We start from the raw sequence: 22,750 nt of genomic DNA on the forward strand, positions 1-22,750 counted from the left end.
AGCCAGAGATGAAGCCCCAAATTTAAAGACCGAGGATGTGATACTGTGCTGCGTGACAGGGACACCGTACACCTCAGAGGGGCATAATAAATTGGCCTGGGGCGGTGGTGGAATTATGATGAGCGGGGAAAACCGAAGAAATTTGGAGAAAAGACGTACGTAGTTGGTTGAGGCACTATGCTACAAGCCGGAAGGTCGCGGGTTCGAATCCCGAAGAGATGGATTCTTTTCAATTGATCTAATCCTTCCAAACGTACTATGGCCCTGGGGTCGACTCAGCCTCTAACGGAAATTAGTACCAGGAATATTTTTGGTGGTAAAGGGCGGCCGGAGCATAAGGCCGACAACTCCACCGCCATCTATGAGCCGAATGTCAAGAGAAAATGTGGGAGCCTCGACGTCTCACAACCTTAATTGGTCTCCACGGCCTGTTACAGGAAGAGCTTTACCTTTATACTTTTACCTTCCTAACGATGACGTAACGATTTACGTCACTGTGTGATGATGTGAGGTGGGGGCGTGGGACTCCAACTGACCTGGCAGAGAGGACCACTGTTCCGTCGGGCTCCACAGTGAGCAGGACGTCCTTCTTGTCTGCGCCCATCACGACGGATTCTTGTTCGTTCACCAGGTACACGTGGGGCGTCCACAGACGGTCCCTGCGCAGACGCATCAGGAGAGAGAGAGAATGGGTGAGAGTACAGTGTTACTGATTCCCGAGGAAGAACAACTCAAGTCACCTAAAGAGCCCAAAAGGAATATTTGGACACAGAACAAGCGAATCGAGCCACTGTCCGTCCCCCTCACAAGCAGGCGACTGCTTCCCGGCCCTCGTCCCTGCTTCCCGCACTAATTCCCCTGTATACTTCTACCCTGAAGACAGAGGAGCACGTTCCTCCGAAAACTTGATACCCCATCTACGAAACTGCACGGTCTCACACTCAAGAAGACTGCAATCTTACAACGCCGAGAAACTTCGCTGTTTGTATTTCGCATCTACCTTGAGAAACTGACAGTCGCTCAGCTAGTCAGAAAATTCCCACTCTTTGTCTTACCGTGTTCACATGTCCTTGTCCGGATGATCCAAGCGATAACATCCAATCCTATTTATTTAAGGTCCTCTTTAGTATTATCCCATCTACGTCTAGGTCTTCCAAATTAACTCTTTCCTTAAACTTTTCTTACCAAATTTCTTCTATCTCATGCGTGCTACATGGCTCATCTTTCTCATCGTTGATTTGATAATCCTAATAAAATTTGGCATGAATAAGAAATACGGAGCTTCATATTATGCCCTTTTCTCTACTTTCCTGTCTCTTCGTGTCCACACATTCTCATCTTCTCCCTTTGCACTTCGCATCTAGTGCAGCATTGCAGTAACTGAAGGAGGGAAGGCGGTGGGATGACGATCATACGAAATTTAATGAAAACTTGTGCATGCTTTTTAATAGACACACACACTCACGCGTGTGTGCCTTCCTCATGTACACAGGAGGCAAGCGGAAGCTATGAAAGAGTTAATGATCAGTGGTGAATGGTGCTAGTGGTGCTTACCTGGGGGCACCCTCCCGGACAACCAGGGGCACACCGGGGGCGAAGCTTTTGTATTCGAGCCGGGGGTCCACCCACCTCAGCCGCAGCAAGATGTGCGCCGTGAATTGCTGCAACACACACAGCTCTCCGTAGCAAGTTGGCAGGCACACTCTGCATATAATAATAATAATAATAATAATAATAATAATAATAACAATAATAATGTGCGATGTACTCGTATTCAACGACGCTGATAGCAGCTCACACTGTCTAGGGTTGAATGGTAGGATGATTAGTGTATAATGACTTGGAAGGGATGTGAAAGGAAGCGGTCATTGCCTAATTCGAGGTGCTATCCCCATATTTTCCTGGAGGGATTGATGAAGGTTACGAAGTCGTCAGTTAAGGTAGACGGTGTCTCAGCCCAGGATTCGAACTGGTTACCTCCCGAATACAGGTCAGAAGCGCACATTCATCTGTTATAGTTCCGAGGCTAGGAATTCGTGGAGATATGCCTCCACTTCGCCATACAACATGTTTAATTAAGCTCAGGAGCCACTTTTAAACGATTGGCAGGCTCACGCGCAGTTGCCACTGTCATACAAGTGGCTTACCGCAACAACCGAGAGGGTTAGTGCAGCGGTAACGCTCCAGACTCATGTTGGAGGGGAGGGGGATAGTGTGTTGGAATTTCGGCCGAAACACCGCTCATCCTGACACATTTCGTTGTTTTCCTCAGCCCAACCAGACTGTACTTCAGGCCACAGGCGTTTTCTTCTAAATCCTTTCTGATTCATTATTTTTCACGCTAATAGGTGACGCTGAAGCTGGGATAGCTCAGTCGGTATAGTGACTGGCTACGGACCAGGGTTCGTGTCTATTCTTTACAGTGTCAACGCCGGCTCTGGGGACACACCCAGCCTCCTCTCCAATGGGTACCGGAGGCTCTTTCCTCGGGGATAAGGAGGCCAGATCGTGAAGCTGGCCACTCACCTCTATCTAGTGTCGAGGTAAAGAATGGGAGGCTATACCTCCACTGCCCCGAATGTGTTCACGGCGTAGTGCCTGTATCCGACACAACATTGTGACAACTAAAGCACAGAAGAAGCGATATAAATATCGACAGATCGTGACGAGCATGAGAACATTTCCGTGAGAGCAGAAAAACGAACAGGCGCAGAGGCCAGAGCCTCTAGACTGATCGGTACCCATGATCAGTCCGTGAGTGACATATAAAACGGTCGGTGTATAATGTCAAGGCGGCCATTAGCGTTCCACACACGTCCGTGACACCAGATGGACACAGAATACAGCGATGCTCGCTGACTAGCCTTGCGGCTAAACATGGAACGGCCAGGACAAGATGGCCTCTCTGTGCGTCGTTTGTCTCATGCTAATAGCAGCACAACAGTTGAATCCCAACATCCAATCGGACTAAATCTGTCTCATGCTAATGCTCGCACTTACATAACCTCAACAGTTATCGCACGAGAAGGCTACAGGTCAGGAACACAGAGTGACTGAAGTGAAACAGTTTGTTTCGTAAAGTCACTTCTCTTCTGTCTACTTACTGACTCGATTTTCTTCCTAATTCTCTATTAAGGGCTGGAGGGCCGAGTAATCGAAGTTTGATTCCCGGCAAGGGCGGAAACTCACACGGCTTCCTATTCCCAGGTATTAAGTGGCCGGAGCTTCCTCTATCCAGCATCAAGGTTAAGAATTCGTGGAACTGTAGCTCCACTCCCCCACACGGCTTCGAGTCGTGGTGCTTAACTAATTAAGCACAGGGCAACTTCACCGTTTACTTCCTGAATTTTGACTACAGGAATTGAAATAAATTATAGAGATTAGTTCAGGGCAGACGGTCTCCAGGCCGAGACTCTAACCCGGGACCTCCCAGATAGAAAGCAAGAGTTCTAACCACGCTACGGGGGCAGTTAATCAGTTGCTAATTAGTTGGCTGTGTAGGCAGCGAGGCACGAAGACCATAAAGCCATAACTAGAATGTATGACGTCACTTACTAGGCTCTGGGCTTCGATGGCCCCCAGGAAGTACACGTGCATCCGGACCCCCACTTGGAGCGGGCCCGATCTGTTCCCGGGGGGCGCCCACTGGTCGTACCTGCAGGGGGCGACGAGGTCGTTCAGTAGTTCAGTTGCCATGTTCGATTTCCTGATGTCCGGACAGTTCCTGCGCAGAACGTGCGTCATTAAACAGCAGAATCAGTTTTGTACTAGCAATACCAAAACCGTGATCCGGAGCCAGTTCTATCCAAATTAGCCAACTCTCTGGTAGGAGAACGCGAAGGCTCAACACCGCCAGTACCAAAGCCCGCCTTCAGACACGAACCTGGGCCAGCTGCATCCACCTCCCACCCTCCTAAGAGTGTCCTTAAAATCCCGACTCACGTCAGGGACCCTTCTCTTTCTCTAACAGACTCCATACAGAGGATACTTCTTCAGGTCTAATAATCGCAGAGCTGGTTAGCAAATGCCTCTCGTTTTATGGAACTCGAAGGTTCATCACCGTGTTCACAAGAGCCTACCATTGAGACAACTTTGTACAGTGCATACCCCTCTCACCTCTTTCCGCTACTCCTACATATTGAAACATGTGGACCCATTGCCAAGTAACAGCTGTGTAAACAGCCGTTGCTGGGGAACAGCTGTGTGGACAGGTTTCTCCAGCAACGAGAGAACGCGCAATAATAGAAGAGACGTTTTCTATGCGGTCCGTGCCGGGGATGTGTAACGAGGACTAGTAACTTATTTGAGTCATCATCTCGTGTGGAAGCGGGTTCGAATACCTCCACCGTAACCCTGCGAGTCGTAGGAGCCGACGAAAAGGGAACCCGGTGCCTGGGTATAACTGGGCCACTCTGTCACGAGGGGACATGAATACGGGGATCTGGCCCTCCAGGTTGGGAGAATGTCGAATGTGAGACAGCAAAATATGAACATGAGTCCTCGTAACTCGGACCCGAGAATGACTGTGCTGGCGAGGCCAGCAGCAATTGTAAACGACAGACCCGTCCTCTTGTAATATACTGACCGACCGAGTGAGCGCCACTTGTCGGCGAAGTCAGTATAGTTTGCTTGCGAACTACAGGCCACGGAGTTTTTTTTTTTGTTTTTGTTTTATTAATATACTCTATACTTCTTTCCGTTTTCAATTTCGTTCTTTTCCAAAAATCCGTGACGGGGACAGATGCCCTACTGCCTCCGGCGCTGGCGTCCCTGGTTGTCCGCTTATCCGCTCACAATTCTATGTAAGGAGCGGACTTGGAACCGTGAACCTCGTCACCGGGCCGAGGTGTGAAGGTGAGATGCACCGCCAGACGTGACGTGACTTTATGATTAGGGCCGTGACCGTGTGGTGGGGGGACATGCGGCCACGCCACTGCCCTCGTGAACTGTTCGGTGGACACAGCGAATTTATTTATTTGTTTCATTTCTAGATTGCTTAGCGACACTGCCATCAGCACAGAATAACTGTTTCAGAGCTCGAAAGTTTGTCGAAGTACGCGATCTGGATTATTTTAACGAATTATGCGTTTGTTTGCCTTGGGGAACTGAGGAAAACCACAAGAAATATCAGACACTGTAGTCTGTATCCCCCACTAGTGTTCGAACCTGGCACCTCCCGACTAAAGGCTAGGAGCCAATTTTGCCAGTTTGATTTGTCTTAATTTTTTGCAGCATATATCAAGGTTATTATTTTATCATGATTTATTTGTGTAAACTGCAAATGGGTTTTTACACGGTGGCACTGCTACTACAATAAGACAAAACACACAAATACACACGCGACACAAAACTACACAACAATAAAGGACACACTACACACGATGAATACAGTGCAATGCCGGCCTGTAGCCATAATGTGTGGTTCATAGCTCAGGCGGTTAGACTCTGGTTTGTCGTTGCAGAGCCTCGAGTTCGTTCCCAGCCGACTGCAACGGCAATTTGTGTCCGAAGAAGTGGGACCGTAGTAGACTTTTCTTCATCCGAGTGTCTGATTTCCACTTATAATAACTACTCCACCATTGCTCCATTGCCCCCTGAGGCGCTGGATAGCCCTGTTAGGTAGCACATTATCAGAGCCTCGGTCCTTGCGTTGGGGCTTCCTCTCTGACCGGCCACTCGGCTGGTTGCAGGGCGAGGAAATTGCGACTCCAGCCTGCGCCATGACTGTCCTACGTATGTAACAAGCCGGGAACAGCGAAACATATGCGGCATTTCACTCATTCCAAGTTAAAATCGAGCACCAATAAGGAACAGCCAGTCAGAGCCAGAGGTACTTTACGACTGGCAGTTGAGGGCCAATCAGTTCGTCTTGGCGACAAGCCCCTTGAGACCCACGACCAGTATATTGTCTTTTTAACTGAACACTTGCGGTTATAGACCTTATGTAACCATCTTCTCTAACGAAAGTATGGGCCTATCGTTTACAATTGCTGATGGCACTCGCCAGCGCAGTCATTCTGAGGTCTGAGTCCCACATGACTCATGACCATGTTTTACTGTTTCAGACTCAAGACTCCCTCAACCTGGAGTTTCGAGTCCCCGTATTTGTGAAGTATACTTGTATTCCTGCGCGGGGCCAACGATGTTTCGGCCAAACTGTAGAGAAACGCGAAACGTTTTATCTAGAGCGATACACTCTTTCTGTTAATATTGCGCTCTTCAAGATATTGAAACAGAGCAAAGCTGTCGAGCAAGAAATGTTCATTTATGCGTAATTTCCTAACTTTAACAGTACAAACTTCTGGGATTGGTGCCGCATAGCCCGGTATAAATTTGCTGACGTTTCGGTGCAATATATTGCCTTCATAACAGCTGCACACAACGCAATAAGAGGAAATACCCAAGAGCATAGGATACATGGGCAAATAGACGAGGGCATATCCCTAAAACTGAAGTTACGGACAGAAGCACAGAAATTTTAGACACACCTGAAGATGACCAATATTGGTCGAAACATGTAGTGTGCATACACAACTGACGCAGAAGAGATTTTTAAAGTTTAGAACTTTTAAAGGTTTTAAAAAGCAAGTTGCATGTGACACGGCTAATAACTAATATTGAATAAGTAAGTTAAGTGGAACGAGACGCTATGATACAATATCATTGAATTCACCTTCAAGACTGAAGTGTAAACCATTCAAGCAACCAGGAAGAAGCGATTTACATATTTATTTGCCCTTCGTGTTAATTTATTTCGGCGATAATTTTATGCTGCCATGCTAATTAATAAGGCATACGTCAGCAAAATTATCACTCCCACTGGTACCAGAGGCAACGGCGGCTTTAACGGCACTTGAAAACAGTTCATTGCGTTTCTCTAAGCACTGCCTTCACATGAAACCGTTTCCGAATGAAGGCTGCTAATCCTAACAATATCTTTATTTTGCCACCTATCATTGTCTATGTTATGAATCGAATAGGTTGATGTAGGAATAAAAGTCTGCAGTTGTATTCAGAAGTTGAACGGTTCGAATCCCGTCCGGGACACCGGCTATCCTGGTTAAGATTTCTCGTACTTTTCCTCAGTACTTCCAGGGAAATGTCGGTATGGTACCTCATACCACGATCTCTCCCTTCCAGACCCTTTCCAATTCGTCATTCTGCCATCTATATGATCTCGATACTGAAAGCGTCGTTTTATAACCAACTAAAAGAGTTGTAATGCTGTCAACTCTGCTCGCTCAGTGACTGGGCTGCCGACTGGACGACCGGAATTCGATTCCTCAACTGGTAACATCCAAGTCTCCTCCTGAATGGCTAGCTTTGGCATGGAGCGGACAGCTGATCTCCGGCTTGTGCCGAAACAATAAAGCGTGGATCGACAAATCCTCCACCCTCCATACGCCATCACGGCAGTGTGCTCAACACTTTGAGGCCCGAAGCTCATCCGTGCATTTAAACGTTCAGCTCGTACCGCATTGAAAATATGACGCCGTGTAGTCCGGTAGAAGTGAATTTCTACATCCAGCTTCCGTCAGACTACACGGCGTCACATTCCAGAAGGCAGTGCTGTTTATAGTAACCGTGGCGAGAAGTCCAGCAAGCAGTTGATGCAGAATGTGTGCATGCGCGACGCATATTGTCACGTGATAGTGTTACTATAGACGGTGTTTGGACTGGTAATTTGATTGTATTTAACACCCACAGATGATAACTAAAAGTAACTTTAACACTATCGCCAATTCACACACACTGCAGCTCACCACACCAAGTACCAAGTCTTCTCAGTGTGTTGCATCTTCACCGGTTGTCACCTGATAACGGCTTCCAAGGCCGTAGACACCTCAACTTCCGTTTTCACGTCAATACTGGCCGATGACTGTCTCGCAACTAACTAAACGCTAGACGTTTCCTGCTTATAACACCTCAGCACGGACCGCGTAGAAAAAACAGATCTTAATTCTTGTATTTAAATTGTTGCTGTGGGAACATGTCCGTTTGCGAAGCCGTTACTCAGTGACGACTACCATATATTTGCTTATTCCGCGGTCGTTGCCTAGCAATGGGCCTGTTTGTTATAGTATGGGCCCCGAAAGGATAATTATACCGATGGACTACTTCATTCTTATTAAATAAAATTCGAGTTTCAATTAAAATTGAGTTTGTGTTCCGTTTATAAGAAATAAAATTAACTTGACCCAACAAGTTAGGATAGTGACACCGAAACGTTTAAATCTGAATGGTCTGGTTGGTTGTGGAGATGAATCGAGAGGACGGACAGATGATCTCCGCTATTCGTTCCTTCTGATGTACTTCATATCTCTACATTTGAATCCAGAATATGATGTATTAAAATGAGTACGCTGTGTCTAAAACGTCATCAGACAGTGACCTAGTTCACGACGCCATCAGTAGATTCTATGTTCTGCGGGAAATCGGAACCAAGACCTTGTTCATCACACGGGTCTATCCCTCCACACCGCGTGACGTGCCGTCGAAACATTTTTAAACCAGCGATTTCCAAAGTGTTGGAGCCCCTGGGATGTGACTAATTGGCTGGTAGAGGAGCGAGATACTCTAGAAAACTTACATTCTAAAGTTTTTTATTAGTTTAATTTTCTCATGGGGTAAGACTGAGTCCACTTGGTACTGCGGCCACTGTTTGGCCTATTGTACCAACCCCAGTTGATAAATCATTAGTGTGCAGCAGTCGGTGGAATGCGAATTGACAGGGGAAACCGAAGTCCTCAGAGAAAACCTGCCCCAATGTCATTGTAAAGTTAAATTGAATATAAGTCTCAAGACATCAGATATCGATTGTATAGTCTTGTGCATGTTTGACAACTTTACACATGATGTTATTAAATGAGAAACATAAATTGAGTTGGTTAAAAAACGAGAAACTCAAAGATCTGTTATTATTTCAAATATGTATTTACGAATATTGGGGAGGACGAGGGAGACGAGGAAATCTCTGCTCGTCTGAGAGGGCGCCACTGGATAAAGTTTAGAAACCTCAGTTTTGGACATACGCTAAATGTTAGGAAAACAGGCTTGAAGATTTGAACTGCATCAAGATGAAGCAGAGACAAACTTCGTGTTAATACTTCATGTTAATTATAATAACAAACTTTTGGCACACAGACAACACACGCCATTCATCAGGACAAAATCCGGTTCGTAAGGCACACTACCAGATAGAAATATTGACTTAACTTTGTATTTGTGTGAGAGACATAAGCTGTCTGCTACACGAGCCGTTACAGAAAGCGATAAATCGACGTGCCTCGACAGAACGGAGGCAGGTGACCGCTATGCGTGTGGGGTCATGAACGAATAAAGTGCCTACTGGAATGTAAAGATCACGGCTTACATTTGATCCTTCACAGGACAGTGTTAACTGTCCTTTACATCAAGAAACTCTGCATTCTGCCCACGGAATGAATTTGCGTATTCCGTAAGGTTCTCACAATAAACAGCGACTGTTTCCCTAAACAGCATTAACCGGTTGGGCTTTGTAGCGGAGACGTAATGTGTTTCCTGTGGGGTACGGACTGAGTTTTCTGCCCACAGAGTGTATTTGTGTGTTCCGTATGGTTCTCACAATAAACAGCGACTGTTTCCCTAAACAGCATTAACCGGTTGGGCTTTGTAGCGGAGACGTAATGTGTTTCCTGTGGGGCACGGACTGAGTTTTCTGCCCACAGAGTGTATTTGTGTGTTCCGTATGGTTCTCACAATAAACAGCGACTGTTTCTCTAAACAGCATTAACCGGTTGGGCTTTGTAACGGAGACGTAATGTGTTTCCTGTGAAGTGCGGACTGAATTGTCTGCCCACAGAGTGTATCTGTGTGTTCCGTATGGTTTTCACAATAAACAGCGACTGTTTCCCTAAACAGCATTAACCGGTTGGGCCTTGTAGCGGAGACGTAATGTGTTTCCGTTGAGGCACGGACTGAGTTTTCTGCCCACAGAGTGTATTTGTGTGTTCCGTATGGTTCTCACAATAAACAGCGACTGTTTCCCTAAACAGCATTAACCGGTTGGGCTTTGTAGCGGAGACGTAATGTGTTTCCTGTGAAGTGCGGACTGAATTGTCTGCCCACAGAGTGTATCTGTGTGTTCCGTATGGTTTTCACAATAAACAGCGACTGTTTCCCTAAACAGCATTAACCGGTTGGGCCTTGTAGCGGAGACGTAATGTGTTTCCGTTGAGGCACGGACTGAGTTTTCTGCCCACAGAGTGTATTTGTGTGTTCCGTATGGTTCTCACAATAAACAGCGACTGTTTCCCTAAACAGCATTAACCGGTTGGGCTTTGTAGCGGAGATGTAATGTTTCCTGTGAGGTACGGACTGAACCTGTATATAGAAGGAATTCAGTCTTTAAATGTTTAAATACATGGAAAACTTAAACTGTTCTGCATTTACCTTCCTGACGTCCACGAAGACTAAGACATGCGAACTGCATGGACATGCTGTAACAATTAAGTTGCCGTAGCAACGGGTGCTAAATACAGCCATAGCCTTCAGTGCGTCCCGGCCCATCATATCAGGTTGGCAACTGTGCGACACTATATTCGTATCTAATTGGTATAAATTACCACATGCCGTGGCCTTTCACATGAGCGGCCTTGGTATGTTTTGCATCCCCAAGTGGCCAACTTAATCTGAACGAAGAATGTTTATTTATACATGACACATTAATCCCATGAATATGCACTATGGCGCATCCAGTGTTTGTGATTGCCTATGGGAAATCAAAATCTGTGTTTCTGTGTTCCCACACTGAGCAGAGATGTTGTTTGGGTTCTTCTGTAACATGAAGGCAGAAAGGAATTCACTTTTTATACTTTTCGAGGGAAATTTTAAGTTTATTTAATAATAATTCAGTTGTTTGCTTATTTGCGTACTGAACGCAACAGCTAGAGGTCCATTGTGTTCAGCGCGAATTCCAAACAAAAGAACGGAAACTTCCACGATGAAATAATCGCATATTTTCTTTCTATACGACACGGACCGCATATAAAACTACGCCTCCAACAATTCTTCGTTGCTGCGGGCACGCTTTTACCGAGTTGTTACTTAGGAACGATAGGTGATACACAGACAGACCCACAGACTCCTTTGACACAAGACGGACCACATAGAAGACGACGTGTCGAACATTTCTTCTATTGTTGCATGTATTCATTGCCTCTGGAACGTGTTTATCTAGCCGTTGCCTAGCAACGATAGGAGAGGATACACAGTCAGTCTCACAGACTGATGGGAGGTATTGTGAAGTATGCCTTTGGGATGGGCGCAGGTGTTGTGCATACCAAGTTTAATAAATATTGGTTCCGGTATTCAAAAGTTGACAAGGGTAATACGCAGACACACAGACAGCATAGTGATCTCATAAGCCTACTTTTATTTATTTATTTTTCAAAATAAGAACAGTAGGCCAAAATGGACATAAGCAAGCGACAAATAAGGGAAGAGCTAAATCTTTCTCTCTGCTGGAGAGGGGCGACGGAATACAAGAGAAACGATTTCCCCCCCCCCCTTCCTGCAATAGTCTGTGCGTCTATTGGTTTCAATTATGCTGCGCTGCCTGCCTGCTCAACACATGACGCGCTTCCATAAAATGCTATTTTGTATTCTTTTGGGAAATTGGCAACACGTTTGTTCTCCAGTGCACGAAGATTTGTTGGGAACCTCAGTCCAGTATCCCTTTGTTACAGAACGAAAACAAGACAACAGAACAATGAAGTATTCTGAGTTGTTACTGAGTAGCTTGTTTGTGACATGGCCCCTTCTGTTGCGTCATCCGATTGTTCCGCGAAACCCGACAATAACAGACTCCATTTTACACCACAAAGGAATTTTAAAAAGGGGCTAATTTCTCTATCACGTGGTATCTCTGCATCGACTGCGACATGCAGAGTAGCACAGGTCGCGTATTGAAATTATTTTCTACAGAAATGGTGTAAGCGTCAGGATAGCTCAGTAAGTACAGTGACGACGCTGCAGGCTGGACTACTGAGGAATCCGGTTTCGAGGTTTTTTTATCTTCTGTACCGCGTGCAGGTCTGCCCTGGGGCCCACACAACCACCTATGCAATCTGTGCTGTAGGATATTCCACCGAGGGTAAAGCAGCCGGAGCGTGAAGCTGACCACCCATCTCCATCTGGTGCAGGGTTTGGGAATGTGTGGAATTATATCTACATCCCCCCCCAAGTCTTTATGGCTTGGTCCTTAATTCAGAGCAGGGACAACTTTAAATTTACTTTTAGTCCGTACTTCACCATTTGTTATTATTATTTCTTAATGCAGCCGGGATCGCTCAGTCTGTATAGCGACTGGCTACGGGCTGGACGGCCGAGGGGTCGGAGTTCGAGTCCCAGTGGGGGGAATTTTTTCTCCTTTCGTCAGCGCCCAGACCAGTTCCGGGGCCCGCCCAGTCTCCTATCCATTGGGTACCGAGAGGTCTTTCCTCGGGGGTAAAGCGGCCGGATCGCGAGGCTGACCACTCACCTCCAACTAATGCCGAAGTCAAGAATACGTGGATCTATACAGCCACTCCCCCATGCGTCTTCACGGCGTATTGCTTAATTAGTTAAGCACGGGTACAACGTTCACTTTCATTGCTATTTCCTAAGAATGTCACTTCCACAGTAGCAAATTGTTCGGGCATAGTGAAACTACCCACTGTCTATGCCAAGTTTTGTTGAGTTCGGTATGGTGCTGACTTCCAAGATCCGTCAGCGACCGGAATGGGGCCTGAGGACGCGCCATTGTCACGTACTCATGTAGATCGTTACGTGACAACCAGAAAGTTACCACGTTTAATTCTCAGCAAAATCTTGGAACCAAAATCGCCATAACGGACGAATTTCCTTCCTTATGGTAAAGTTGTCCCTATTCCTAATTAGTTAAGCACTGTCATGAAGGCGTGTTGAGGAGTGGAGGTACAACTCCACGCGTTCTTGACCTCGGCACTAGATGGATGTGAGGTGTTTCTGTCAACTTACGAGAATGATGTTATACATATTTTGAGACGCAGAGTTGAAACAGGGAGTATAATTAGCTGGTTGCATGTTTGTTACATATGACAAAGCGTTAATTGCGCAGACGGTGGGCAGCTTGATGCCACTGTTGCCATGGTTACCGTACTACGTCAGGACAGGTCAGTACCGTGGCACAGTATCCAACATCCAGTGGGTTCACGTAGCGGCGAGGCTGTAGCATTGCACTCTTGAGGCGCCAGTTCGTATCTTGTAAGGTTTTATGATGTCCTCATAGATTTTAAAGCTTTTCTTCAGACTCTCCACGTGAATTGTGGGACAGTGGGGTTAAATAGGCAATGAGGTACTATCTTGTAGAAATCAGAAAGAGTCAGGTTATAAGGCCGAGTTTTCAACCCAGGATCTCTCGAATGCATTATAGGGAATGTTACCCACATTACTGACACGTTCGTGTATGTTTATAGTGCTGTAACGGACTGCACGGTGTCACATGCAGAAGTAACGTCAAGCTTCCGGAATGCATGAACTCTACATCTCTGAATAGGCAACCTTACGGAAGAAAAGTCCCTGTGTTTCCAACGACATCTCCGTAACGGCGATACTTTGAATTATTATTTAGAGGCTGTAGAATTTATTAGCATCACGTAACGTCAGAGATTCATTCATTCATTCATGTTTATTCATCCTGTAGATCAGATTACATTGATATAGGACATGTCACGTAATATAAATTATAAAATTAACAAAATACAGTAGATTCTAAACCAGTAAACACTCAAGATATGCAATGACTACTCACATGTAGCATGTATCACAATCTAATATATCACAGTCCATCCATACATTCATACATTCAACATTCACTATCCATAGATCGGACCACACAGGTGTAGAACATGACACAAGTAATAAATTATAAAATTAGCAAGGTGCGAGAATTCATAACAAATAAAATCACAAAATATGTAATGACTATCATATCTAGCATATATCAATATGCAGCATAACAAAATTTATCCAAACATTCATTCACTCAAATAAATTATAAAATCAGCAAGATACAATAAGATCAAAACCAATAAACTCGCAAATATGCAATGTTTGGGGCATAGCATAACGGGGCCCACCGTCAGCAGTGAGACAGTTTGGAGACAAGCCCAATAATATCGCAGTATTAAAGACAGAGAACCGACGTTAGCTCTGCGTTTGTTCAAACTAGCAGCCAGTTTGCTTATCTTACTCGTGTTTTGATACGAAAACTGGTTTCGGCTGCACATACGAAAACACGTTACCACCAAGGCACATGTAAATTTGCTATTAAGAATGAAAGGGGCAGATTTCAGAATTGGAAAGTCGTGAAGTTCGGAGATGTCACAGACGTTTCGGAAGAACATTCCCCTCCGTTACTACTGAGAATGAAGGGGACGTATATATAAATTGGAAAGCCTTGTAGTTAGGAGATATAACCGACGTTTCCGAGGAAAATATCGCCTCCACCTTCAGGATCGAAGAACAAGAACCAGGCAAAAGCATCGGCGTTACGTCCCACTGTGATAACCTCAGATCCGAAAAAAGACGCTAAACTTTATACAGACACAAAGTTAAGAAATCTTTGATATGTTAAATTGGGGCGCCATGAAGTAAAGTCTGATAAGCACTGCCTGAATATTAAGCATAGGAAAACATTTGTTTGGGATTGCAGAATGGCGGTGTAAATTTCGCACTGGAAATTCGTGTTTGTTGCAATAGCACGGCGGGCGTCCCTGTGGCGGTGGCCCTCTGAAGTAACTCCTGTACAAACGGTTTGCTCTCCAGAAAATGTAAACACGCTCGACGAAACAATTCACCGCCAGGGATGTACAGAATTGTCGGCATCAATGGGCGCAGTATGTAAAGAGTTGTAGCATAGAGACACAGAACAAACACTGTAAATACTGGACGGTGTTGTGCATTGTAGGAGTCCCAAAGATCAAACCCCCTAGATTTGAAATCCATGTAATTTTCATGTGATTTTAGCTCATCACATTAACACGTTTATTCTAATATTTTTTAGCTTAATTGAAGTAATTTTGAAACAAATTCTGGGAAGAACTAATTGCTTACGTTCATTTAATACGACACGGATCACATAGAAAATGACGCGTCCAATAGTTCTTCTATTTTTGCTCGTGTATTTGTTTGCCGCGGTAACGTTTATACCGAGCCGTTGCCTAACAACGATGGGCGGATATACGTATGGGCACACAAGACAGTTGTGAGGGATTTATGAAGTACTCCTTTCAGATGGTCTCAGGTGCCATGATATATATATACCAAGTTTCATAAAGATAGGTTCAGGCATTCAAAAGTTTATAGGGGGGAGGGGCATACAGGGAGACACAGGCAGCATGGTGATCGCATAAGCGTATTTTATTTTTTCGAAGTTATTTTTAGGATGGCTTGGTATAGCGATGAGCCATGAGCTGGACGACCAAGGAATCGAAGTTCCATTTACGGCAGGGGCAAGAAATTTCTCTGTTCTCCAGGGCGCCCAGACCGGCTTTGAGTTTCAACCAGCCTCCCTTCCACCGTGTGCTGGAGGCTGCTTTCCCAGAGGTAAAGGAAAGCGAAAAAGACAGACTTTCTGATAAGTATTAACATAAAATTCAATCATGCGAGTAGGAGGACACGGGTGGGTGAGGGGAGAAAACGAATGAATCTATATCATCCGTGCTCACTAAGCCTGCGGAATTCTGAGGTGCAGAGAGTTGCTTCCTTCCCTGTTTATACATTGCTCTTGCCTCTGTTCATTTACACACGGCGAGATACGGATTAAAATTCATAACCGCCTTTCATTTCAGTTCGCTGCAGACATTCATTTGTTTGCAGAAACAAAAGCCTGCGTCATAAGTGCTCATTATTGGTGCAGTGCCGCTGTTTGTTGCTGTGAGTGTGCGGTTATGTACACTGAAAGGCGACATCTGGCGCTCACAATGGTCCGCGTCTGCTTATCAATGGCACGGCACCAGCAGTGACGCTCTCTGCCTTGTACACAAAGAGGTGACGGCGACGTCAACAGTACCTACCGTCGCCCCCACCGTAAACACATTTGTCGTGAGTCTGAGGAAACCCAAGGGCACCTTCAGCTAGTCCCGAAGTCAAAAGTTGTGGATTTATACCTCCGCCCACCCACACGCCTTCATGTTGTGGTGCTTAATTAATTAGGCACAGCGACAACTTCAGCTTTTTACTGTCCGGGTTTGAAAAGAAAAAGAAATACGTTACCGGTTGTGTGTTAAGTACCTTAGCAACGTTTCGGGGCAATATAAACGTCTTCAGGTACTTATACATTGAAGATGGAGGTAATTTGTTCTTCTGAAACGTTTGTAGCCAGTTGTCAGACTACACGGTGTCATAGCCCAGATGAGCGCAGTGGAACCTTTTGTGCTCCTCTCCATAGAATGAACACTTTGCTCGAGAACATCCTTTACTATGATGAATCGTTCAGGAGATAAGGACTTCGTGGTACGACGCCTTAATGTCATATCTCTATGCTTGCACACATAACACATATGTAGGAAACAAGAAATGCGCCCAGAGTTCTGTTTTGTAAGGCAGAGAAGCACAGGCCTGCACTGGAGGACGTGCCTTCTTCGTGCACTTCATGTCTCTTTCCTTGAGTTCTTTGTTACTTAGATTTTGCATCCATTATTTTTATTTTATTTTCTCATACGTAGTATAAACCCCGCATTCGCATGGTGGGACTGAGGAAAACCATGCTCAACCTATGTCAGTATAGTCTATCTCAGTCGAGATTCGACCCGAATGCCTCCGAATAGAAAAGTTGCACCACTTGAGTTAGCTCACCTGATATTAAGGGAGAGATACACACAGGCTTGATCCATCAGTTAGTTCACCTGATACTAAGGGAGAGAGACACAGGCTTATCCATCAGTTAGTTCACCTGATACTAAGGGAGAGAGACACAGGCTTATCCATCAGTTAGTTCACCTGATACTAAGGGAGAGAGACACAGGCTTATCCATCAGTTAGTTCACCTGATACTAAGGGAGAGAGACACAGGCTTATCCATCAGTTAGTTCACCTGATACTAAGGGAGAGAGACACAGGCTTATCCATCAGTTAGTTCACCTGATACTAAGGGAGAGAGACACAGGCTTATCCATCAGTTAGTTCACCTGATACTAAGGGAGAGAGACACAGGCTTATCCATCAGTTAGTTCACCTGATACTAAGGGAGAGAGACACAGGCTTATCCATCAGTTAGTTCACCTGATACTAAGGGAGAGAGACACAGGCTTATCCATCAGTTAGTTCACCTGATACTAAGGGAGAGAGACACAGGCTTATCCATCAGTTAGTTCACCTGATACTAAGGGAGAGAGACACAGGCTTATCCATCAGTTAGTTCACCTGATACTAAGGGAGAGAGACACAGGCTTATCCATCAGTTAGTTCACCTGATACTAAGGGAGAGAGACACAGGCTTATCCATCAGTTAGTTCACCTGATACTAAGGGAGAGAGACACAGGCTTATCCATCAGTTAGTTCACCTGATACTAAGGGAGAGAGACACAGGCTTATCCATCAGTTAGTTCACCTGATACTAAGGGAGAGAGACACAGGCTTATCCATCAGTTAGTTCACCTGATACTAAGGGAGAGAGACACAGGCTTATCCATCAGTTAGTTCACCTGATACTAAGGGAGAGAGACACAGGCTTATCCATCAGTTAGTTCACCTGATACTAAGGGAGAGAGACACAGGCTTATCCATCAGTTAGTTCACCTGATACTAAGGGAGAGAGACACAGGCTTATCCATCAGTTAGTTCACCTGATACTAAGGGAGAGAGACACAGGCTTATCCATCAGTTAGTTCACCTGATACTAAGGGAGAGAGACACAGGCTTATCCATCAGTTAGTTCACCTGATACTAAGGGAGAGAGACACAGGCTTATCCATCAGTTAGTTCACCTGATACTAAGGGAGAGAGACACAGGCTTATCCATCAGCTAGTTCACCTGATACTAAGGGAGAGACACACAGGCTTGATGCCGTGTATCTAATCTTCTCGTATGCTTTAAGTTTCGAAGAATTTTCGTGCGTGCTTGTAGCTTTGCAGTTCCTGAACGTTGACTTCAGACATTGCCTTGCAAATAGCATGAAACAGGCGGGGCTAGCGATCAGAGACATCCAGTATTAAATTTCATGAAAATCAGTCCACGTTTTCTTGAGCTATAATAAAAGTCCTCCGATTAATTATCTGGTAAATCTTAATACTTCCTTTAAAGGCTTATTGCACATAAAGTATGCGTTTTTAGACTTCTGTTCTGATGTGTATCCAAAGCGTTAGATTGACATCCTAGCTTAAACGCATGCAATATGTTCATAAATGTTAGCAAAACTTGCCAATATCGCAGTTCCCTTCTGCAGGTCTCGAGCTGTTACACGCGGACAGACACGGCCAAGGAATTTTCTTAAACTTTGTTGCACACTTCTCAGAAGTCAGATGCGCCTGTATGTGCGGCTTCCCGTGAATGTATGGCTAACGTCTGTTCATCGAGAGGACAGTGGAAATTATGGCGATAACTCCAAGTGGATATTTACTGTGGACATTATAATCTTTGCGCAGATATATTGCGCACACTCGCGGATTCCCTCCGTGTTTATTCATTTGTAGACTATGAGGGTCTAGGGGACCTAGTAAGTTGTGTCCCTGTGCTTGATTGATTAACCCTTTAAACCATGGTGGTTACCATGTGTACCACCCACTTTAATATAATAAAACTCAGGTTTCTGCCCACAGAGTGTATCTGTGCGTTCCGTATGTTTCTCACAATAAACAGCGACTGTTTCCCTAAACAGCATTAACCGGTTGGGCTTTGTAGCGGAGATGCAATGTGTTTCCTGTGGTGTACGGACTGAGTTTTCTGCCCACAGAGTGTATTTGTATGTTCCATATGGTTCTCACAATAAACAGCGACAGTTTTCCTAAACAGCATTAACCGGCTGGGCTTTGTAGCGGAGACGTAATATGTTTGCTGTGATGTAGAGTGCAACGTGTGCATACGTGTGCGGTGCATACAGTAACCAGTCCGTACCTCACAGGAAACTCATTACGTCTCCGCTACAAAGCCCAACCGGTTAATGCCGTTTAAGGAAACAGTCGCTGTTTATTGTGAGAACCATACGGAACACACAAATACACTCTGTGGGCAGAAAACTCAGTCCGTGCCTCACGGGAAACACATTACATCTCTGCTACAAAGCCCAACCGGTTAATGCCGTTTAAGGAAACAGTCGCTGTTTATTGTGAGAACCATACGGAACACACAAATATATTCTGTGGGCTGAATACAGACTTTGTTGGGTTAAAGCACTAGCCGCTTAGCATGAAAGAGTTAAGCCGCATATACATAAGGGCAGGTGGTTTCTCTAGGGTAGGCCACAGATTTCTGCACTTCTTGTGGGATCAATCGTAAGTCGAAGTCCAGTGTTTCTCACGTCTGGGGCCTAATTTCCTTGATTAAACTGCAAACGGGAGCAGCTCAGCCACGGCAAACACTCTTTACACTTCCATTTCGCGGCTGTGCCTTCGTATTGCCTGGACAGGAAAGGGGTAAGTAATATATGGAAGAGAAAGGAAAGAATAAAGACAGATACGGAATGAGACACTACATATGCATGGTTTAGTTAACGACGTTGTCAGCTACTAGACCATAAACTTCGACTGGATGGATATGAAGAAATTTCGAAGAAAGAGCTCGTGGCCTTGTTGAAGTATTATCCTAGTATTCTGCTTTACGGACTGAGGAAGTTCACTAAAAGTCTCAGTCAGTATAGCTGGGGTCCCGGCCGGCATTCGAACAGAGGGCCTCCAGAATACAAGCTTAGGTACCGCTGCACCAACCCTTTCGGTGAAGGAAGTGGTAGAAAACAGAAAGAAGGTATGAACTTGAAGAAACAAAGAAATTACGCCTCGAAGAATATAAATAACGAAGCGAAGTATCATCGGAACGATTAAAATAAGGGTCTGAATGCAGAAAGAAGAGAAAAGAAGAAATGGAAGAGAGAAGAAAGCAACAGGCAACTCGAGGCAGACTTACGGTACCGTTGCAAAGATATTGCTCATGTTTTACCGTATACTATTGAGCTTGATTACGTTACGTGGAAACGAAATCGATTGTTACTCAGAGGGCCATTGTTGGTCGCTGATCATTCGAGCTAAGACGCGTGCGCGTTGCGTAAAAATTTGAACCCAAAGTGCGCATACCGTTGCTTTGCTGCAGATACTGCCTTCCTATAAGGAGGAAGGAACAAGCGTGAAAGCAGGTGGCAAGCTCTGGCTTATTAGTCGAGCGTGACGATGACGGCCACACGTTGCTTCGAAACGTCGGTTGTCTTTCAGCGAAATACACGGCTTTTTATCCCAAAAGAATTAGAAGCCAACAGTTCAACTAAGCCGAATTCCCATATCCTAGCTTACTTATTATAATTTTTTTTTAAATTAGGTAATTAGTATCCTTGAGGCCCCCATGGGACAAATGCCCCTGATTTACCCCTCTGTATGGGCCTGCATACGTACAAATGTACAGGCGGCATCACAGAATCATTTTTGCCTAATCGGGGGATGAAAACTTTTAAATCCATGAAAATCTCAAAACTGTTTTTCGCCATGACAGTAGTCTGGCATCTGCAGGCTACTGCGTCCCCGAGAGAGGAAAATCGGGGCAGCGCGTCATGAAGGCGTATAAGGGGCATTGATGGTAACGTATTTTTAGCCTCGGCATTAGACAGAGACAAGTACTTCACTCTTCGTCTGCTGTACCCCCGGACCCCACAGCAGTCTAATTGTGACAGCGAATCGAAAAACCCGTGCCCCTAGGCCGAACAGAATTGCAGAGACTGCATCAATTGAAATCCACAGCGACAAGAAGCGCCGTAGTGAGTCAGTAACGTGATAAGAGTGTGGGGTGGACGACCGGAATTCGATTCCAAGCACAGACAAGTTATTTTTCTTGTCCCCGCTCTGTCCAGACCCGTAATTGGGCCCACCCTGCCTCCAATTTATTTATTTAACGACTCCCTCAGTTGCTGAGACTGTAAATCGTAAAATGATAGAATGATTAGTGAAAAATGAATTGGAATGGATGTCGAAGGAGATGATCTGGGCCTAATTTCAGGCAGTATCACGGCATTTTCCTGGACGCGCTGAATAAAGACACGGGAATTCTCAGTCTACATAGCCGGCCTCCGGGCTTATACTTGAAGCCGGTACTTCAGAATACGGCGTAGGAATGCTCCTTACTATCAATCAAATGGGTATTGGGAGCACTTTCCTCGGAGGTAAAGCGGCCGGGGCCTAAAGCTGCCCACTCCACAAAGTGCGAAGATTGCTAATGGATGGAGGTATACCTCTAGTTTCCCATGCAATGGTGCCTAATTAATTAAAAACTAATTCTATGAAGCGTCATGTTCTCCACGAAGCGGTACTCACGTTTCAGTGAGCGTTTCCTTGGCGTGTGCGATGTGCAGGAGTAGCAGGCAGGCTACCAGGAGACGCGCCATGTCGACACCACACGCCGCCAGCAACGAGTGAGGCAGCCGTCGGTCGCACCTGCCGTGCCACTGCCGTGCCGACCCGACCTCCCCTTCCACCGGTCCTCACTGAGCCCACTGCCACACTGCTCCCTTTGGTCCAGGGCCTTGCTTGTTATCGTTGTTCGTAGTCTTACGCACTGCGAAATTTCTGAGGGAGTGGGCGCAACCCTCCTACACGACAAAAGGCAGAGTTGTCTCTTTGCTTAATTAAGCACTATCCCATGAAGACATATAGGGGGAGTGGAGGTACACCTCCGAATGATCCATCTACCTCACGGGCCCCAGCAGAATATTTTCCAAGGGGGCGCAGTTTCTATGGTAGTTAGGGGCAACTACAAAATTTGTCTATAGACTTACATTTAAGGCGTTTAAAACCATTTTTGCTGATCGTCTTAAGAGTATTCATGATAGAAGAATAGTTTTTTTTAATCTTTGTCATATGTCCTTGTATTTTAAGTCTATTTTTTCTTCCGAAATATCCGGGGGAGGGGGGAGATGCCCGCCAAGGGTGCATAATAACGGCGTGAAACTTTGAGATTATATTTGGAAAAAGTCGTGATCAGTAGTGAAGGATACTACTCCGTGAAATGGTCCGCTGTATTGTATAGCGCACGAGTGTTACTATGTTGTCCTTGCTATCTTCGGCATACGGGGTGACAGATTTGAAGGAAAGGCGCTGTTTTCATTGCGTTGTGTAGAGTGGCAACTGGTATGCCTGAACATGAAGGAAACAACTGGAGGCTGGAAAAAAAGTTGCATTCTGAGGAGTTTCATGATTTGTACTCCTCGCCTCGCATTATTAGCATGATCAGAGCAAGAGGGATGAGACGTGCGAGGCATGCAGCACGCGTGAAAGAAATGACAAATTTCTACGAAATGTTAGTGGGATAACTTAAAGGTAGGAGTTTATTTGGGAGTCCTGTGCGAAGATGAGAATGATCAAGTCAAGGAGGATGAGGTGGGCAGGACATGTAGCACGAATGGGGAGAAGAGGAATGCATATAGGATATTGGTTGGAAAGCCAGAAGGAAAGAGACCACTGGGAAGACCAAGGCGTAGGTGGGTGGACAATATTAAAATGGATCTTAGAGAGATAGGATGGGATGGTATGGATTGGATTGGTCTGGCTCAGGAT

The 22,750-nt window shown here is 45.4% G+C and overlaps 2 protein-coding genes across 2 annotated transcripts in view; one reads left to right on the forward strand and one right to left on the reverse strand.

Moving 5' to 3' along the window:
- Window positions 1–21,687, reverse strand: part of LOC111871606 (glycine receptor subunit alpha-2) — a 30,107-nt gene extending 8,420 nt beyond the window's left edge. Inside the window, exons 1-4 of the mRNA XM_023864826.2 lie at window positions 21,512–21,687; window positions 3,556–3,724; window positions 1,555–1,661; window positions 537–659 (exon numbers count right to left, since the gene is read on the reverse strand). Coding sequence (XP_023720594.1) covers window positions 537–659; window positions 1,555–1,661; window positions 3,556–3,724; window positions 21,512–21,582 — 470 coding nt within the window. The 5' untranslated portion in view covers window positions 21,583–21,687. The remainder of the gene's footprint in view (window positions 1–536; window positions 660–1,554; window positions 1,662–3,555; window positions 3,725–21,511) is intronic.
- The window catches only part of LOC111871607 (tRNA (uracil(54)-C(5))-methyltransferase homolog), a 52,280-nt gene that overhangs the window by 15,720 nt on the left and 13,810 nt on the right, over window positions 1–22,750 (forward strand). The gene's annotated exons all lie outside the window — the stretch shown is intronic.

This window comes from Cryptotermes secundus, unplaced genomic scaffold (assembly GCF_002891405.2).
Source record: "Cryptotermes secundus unplaced genomic scaffold, Csec_1.0 scaffold1876, whole genome shotgun sequence".
NCBI lineage: Eukaryota > Metazoa > Arthropoda > Insecta > Blattodea > Kalotermitidae > Cryptotermes > Cryptotermes secundus.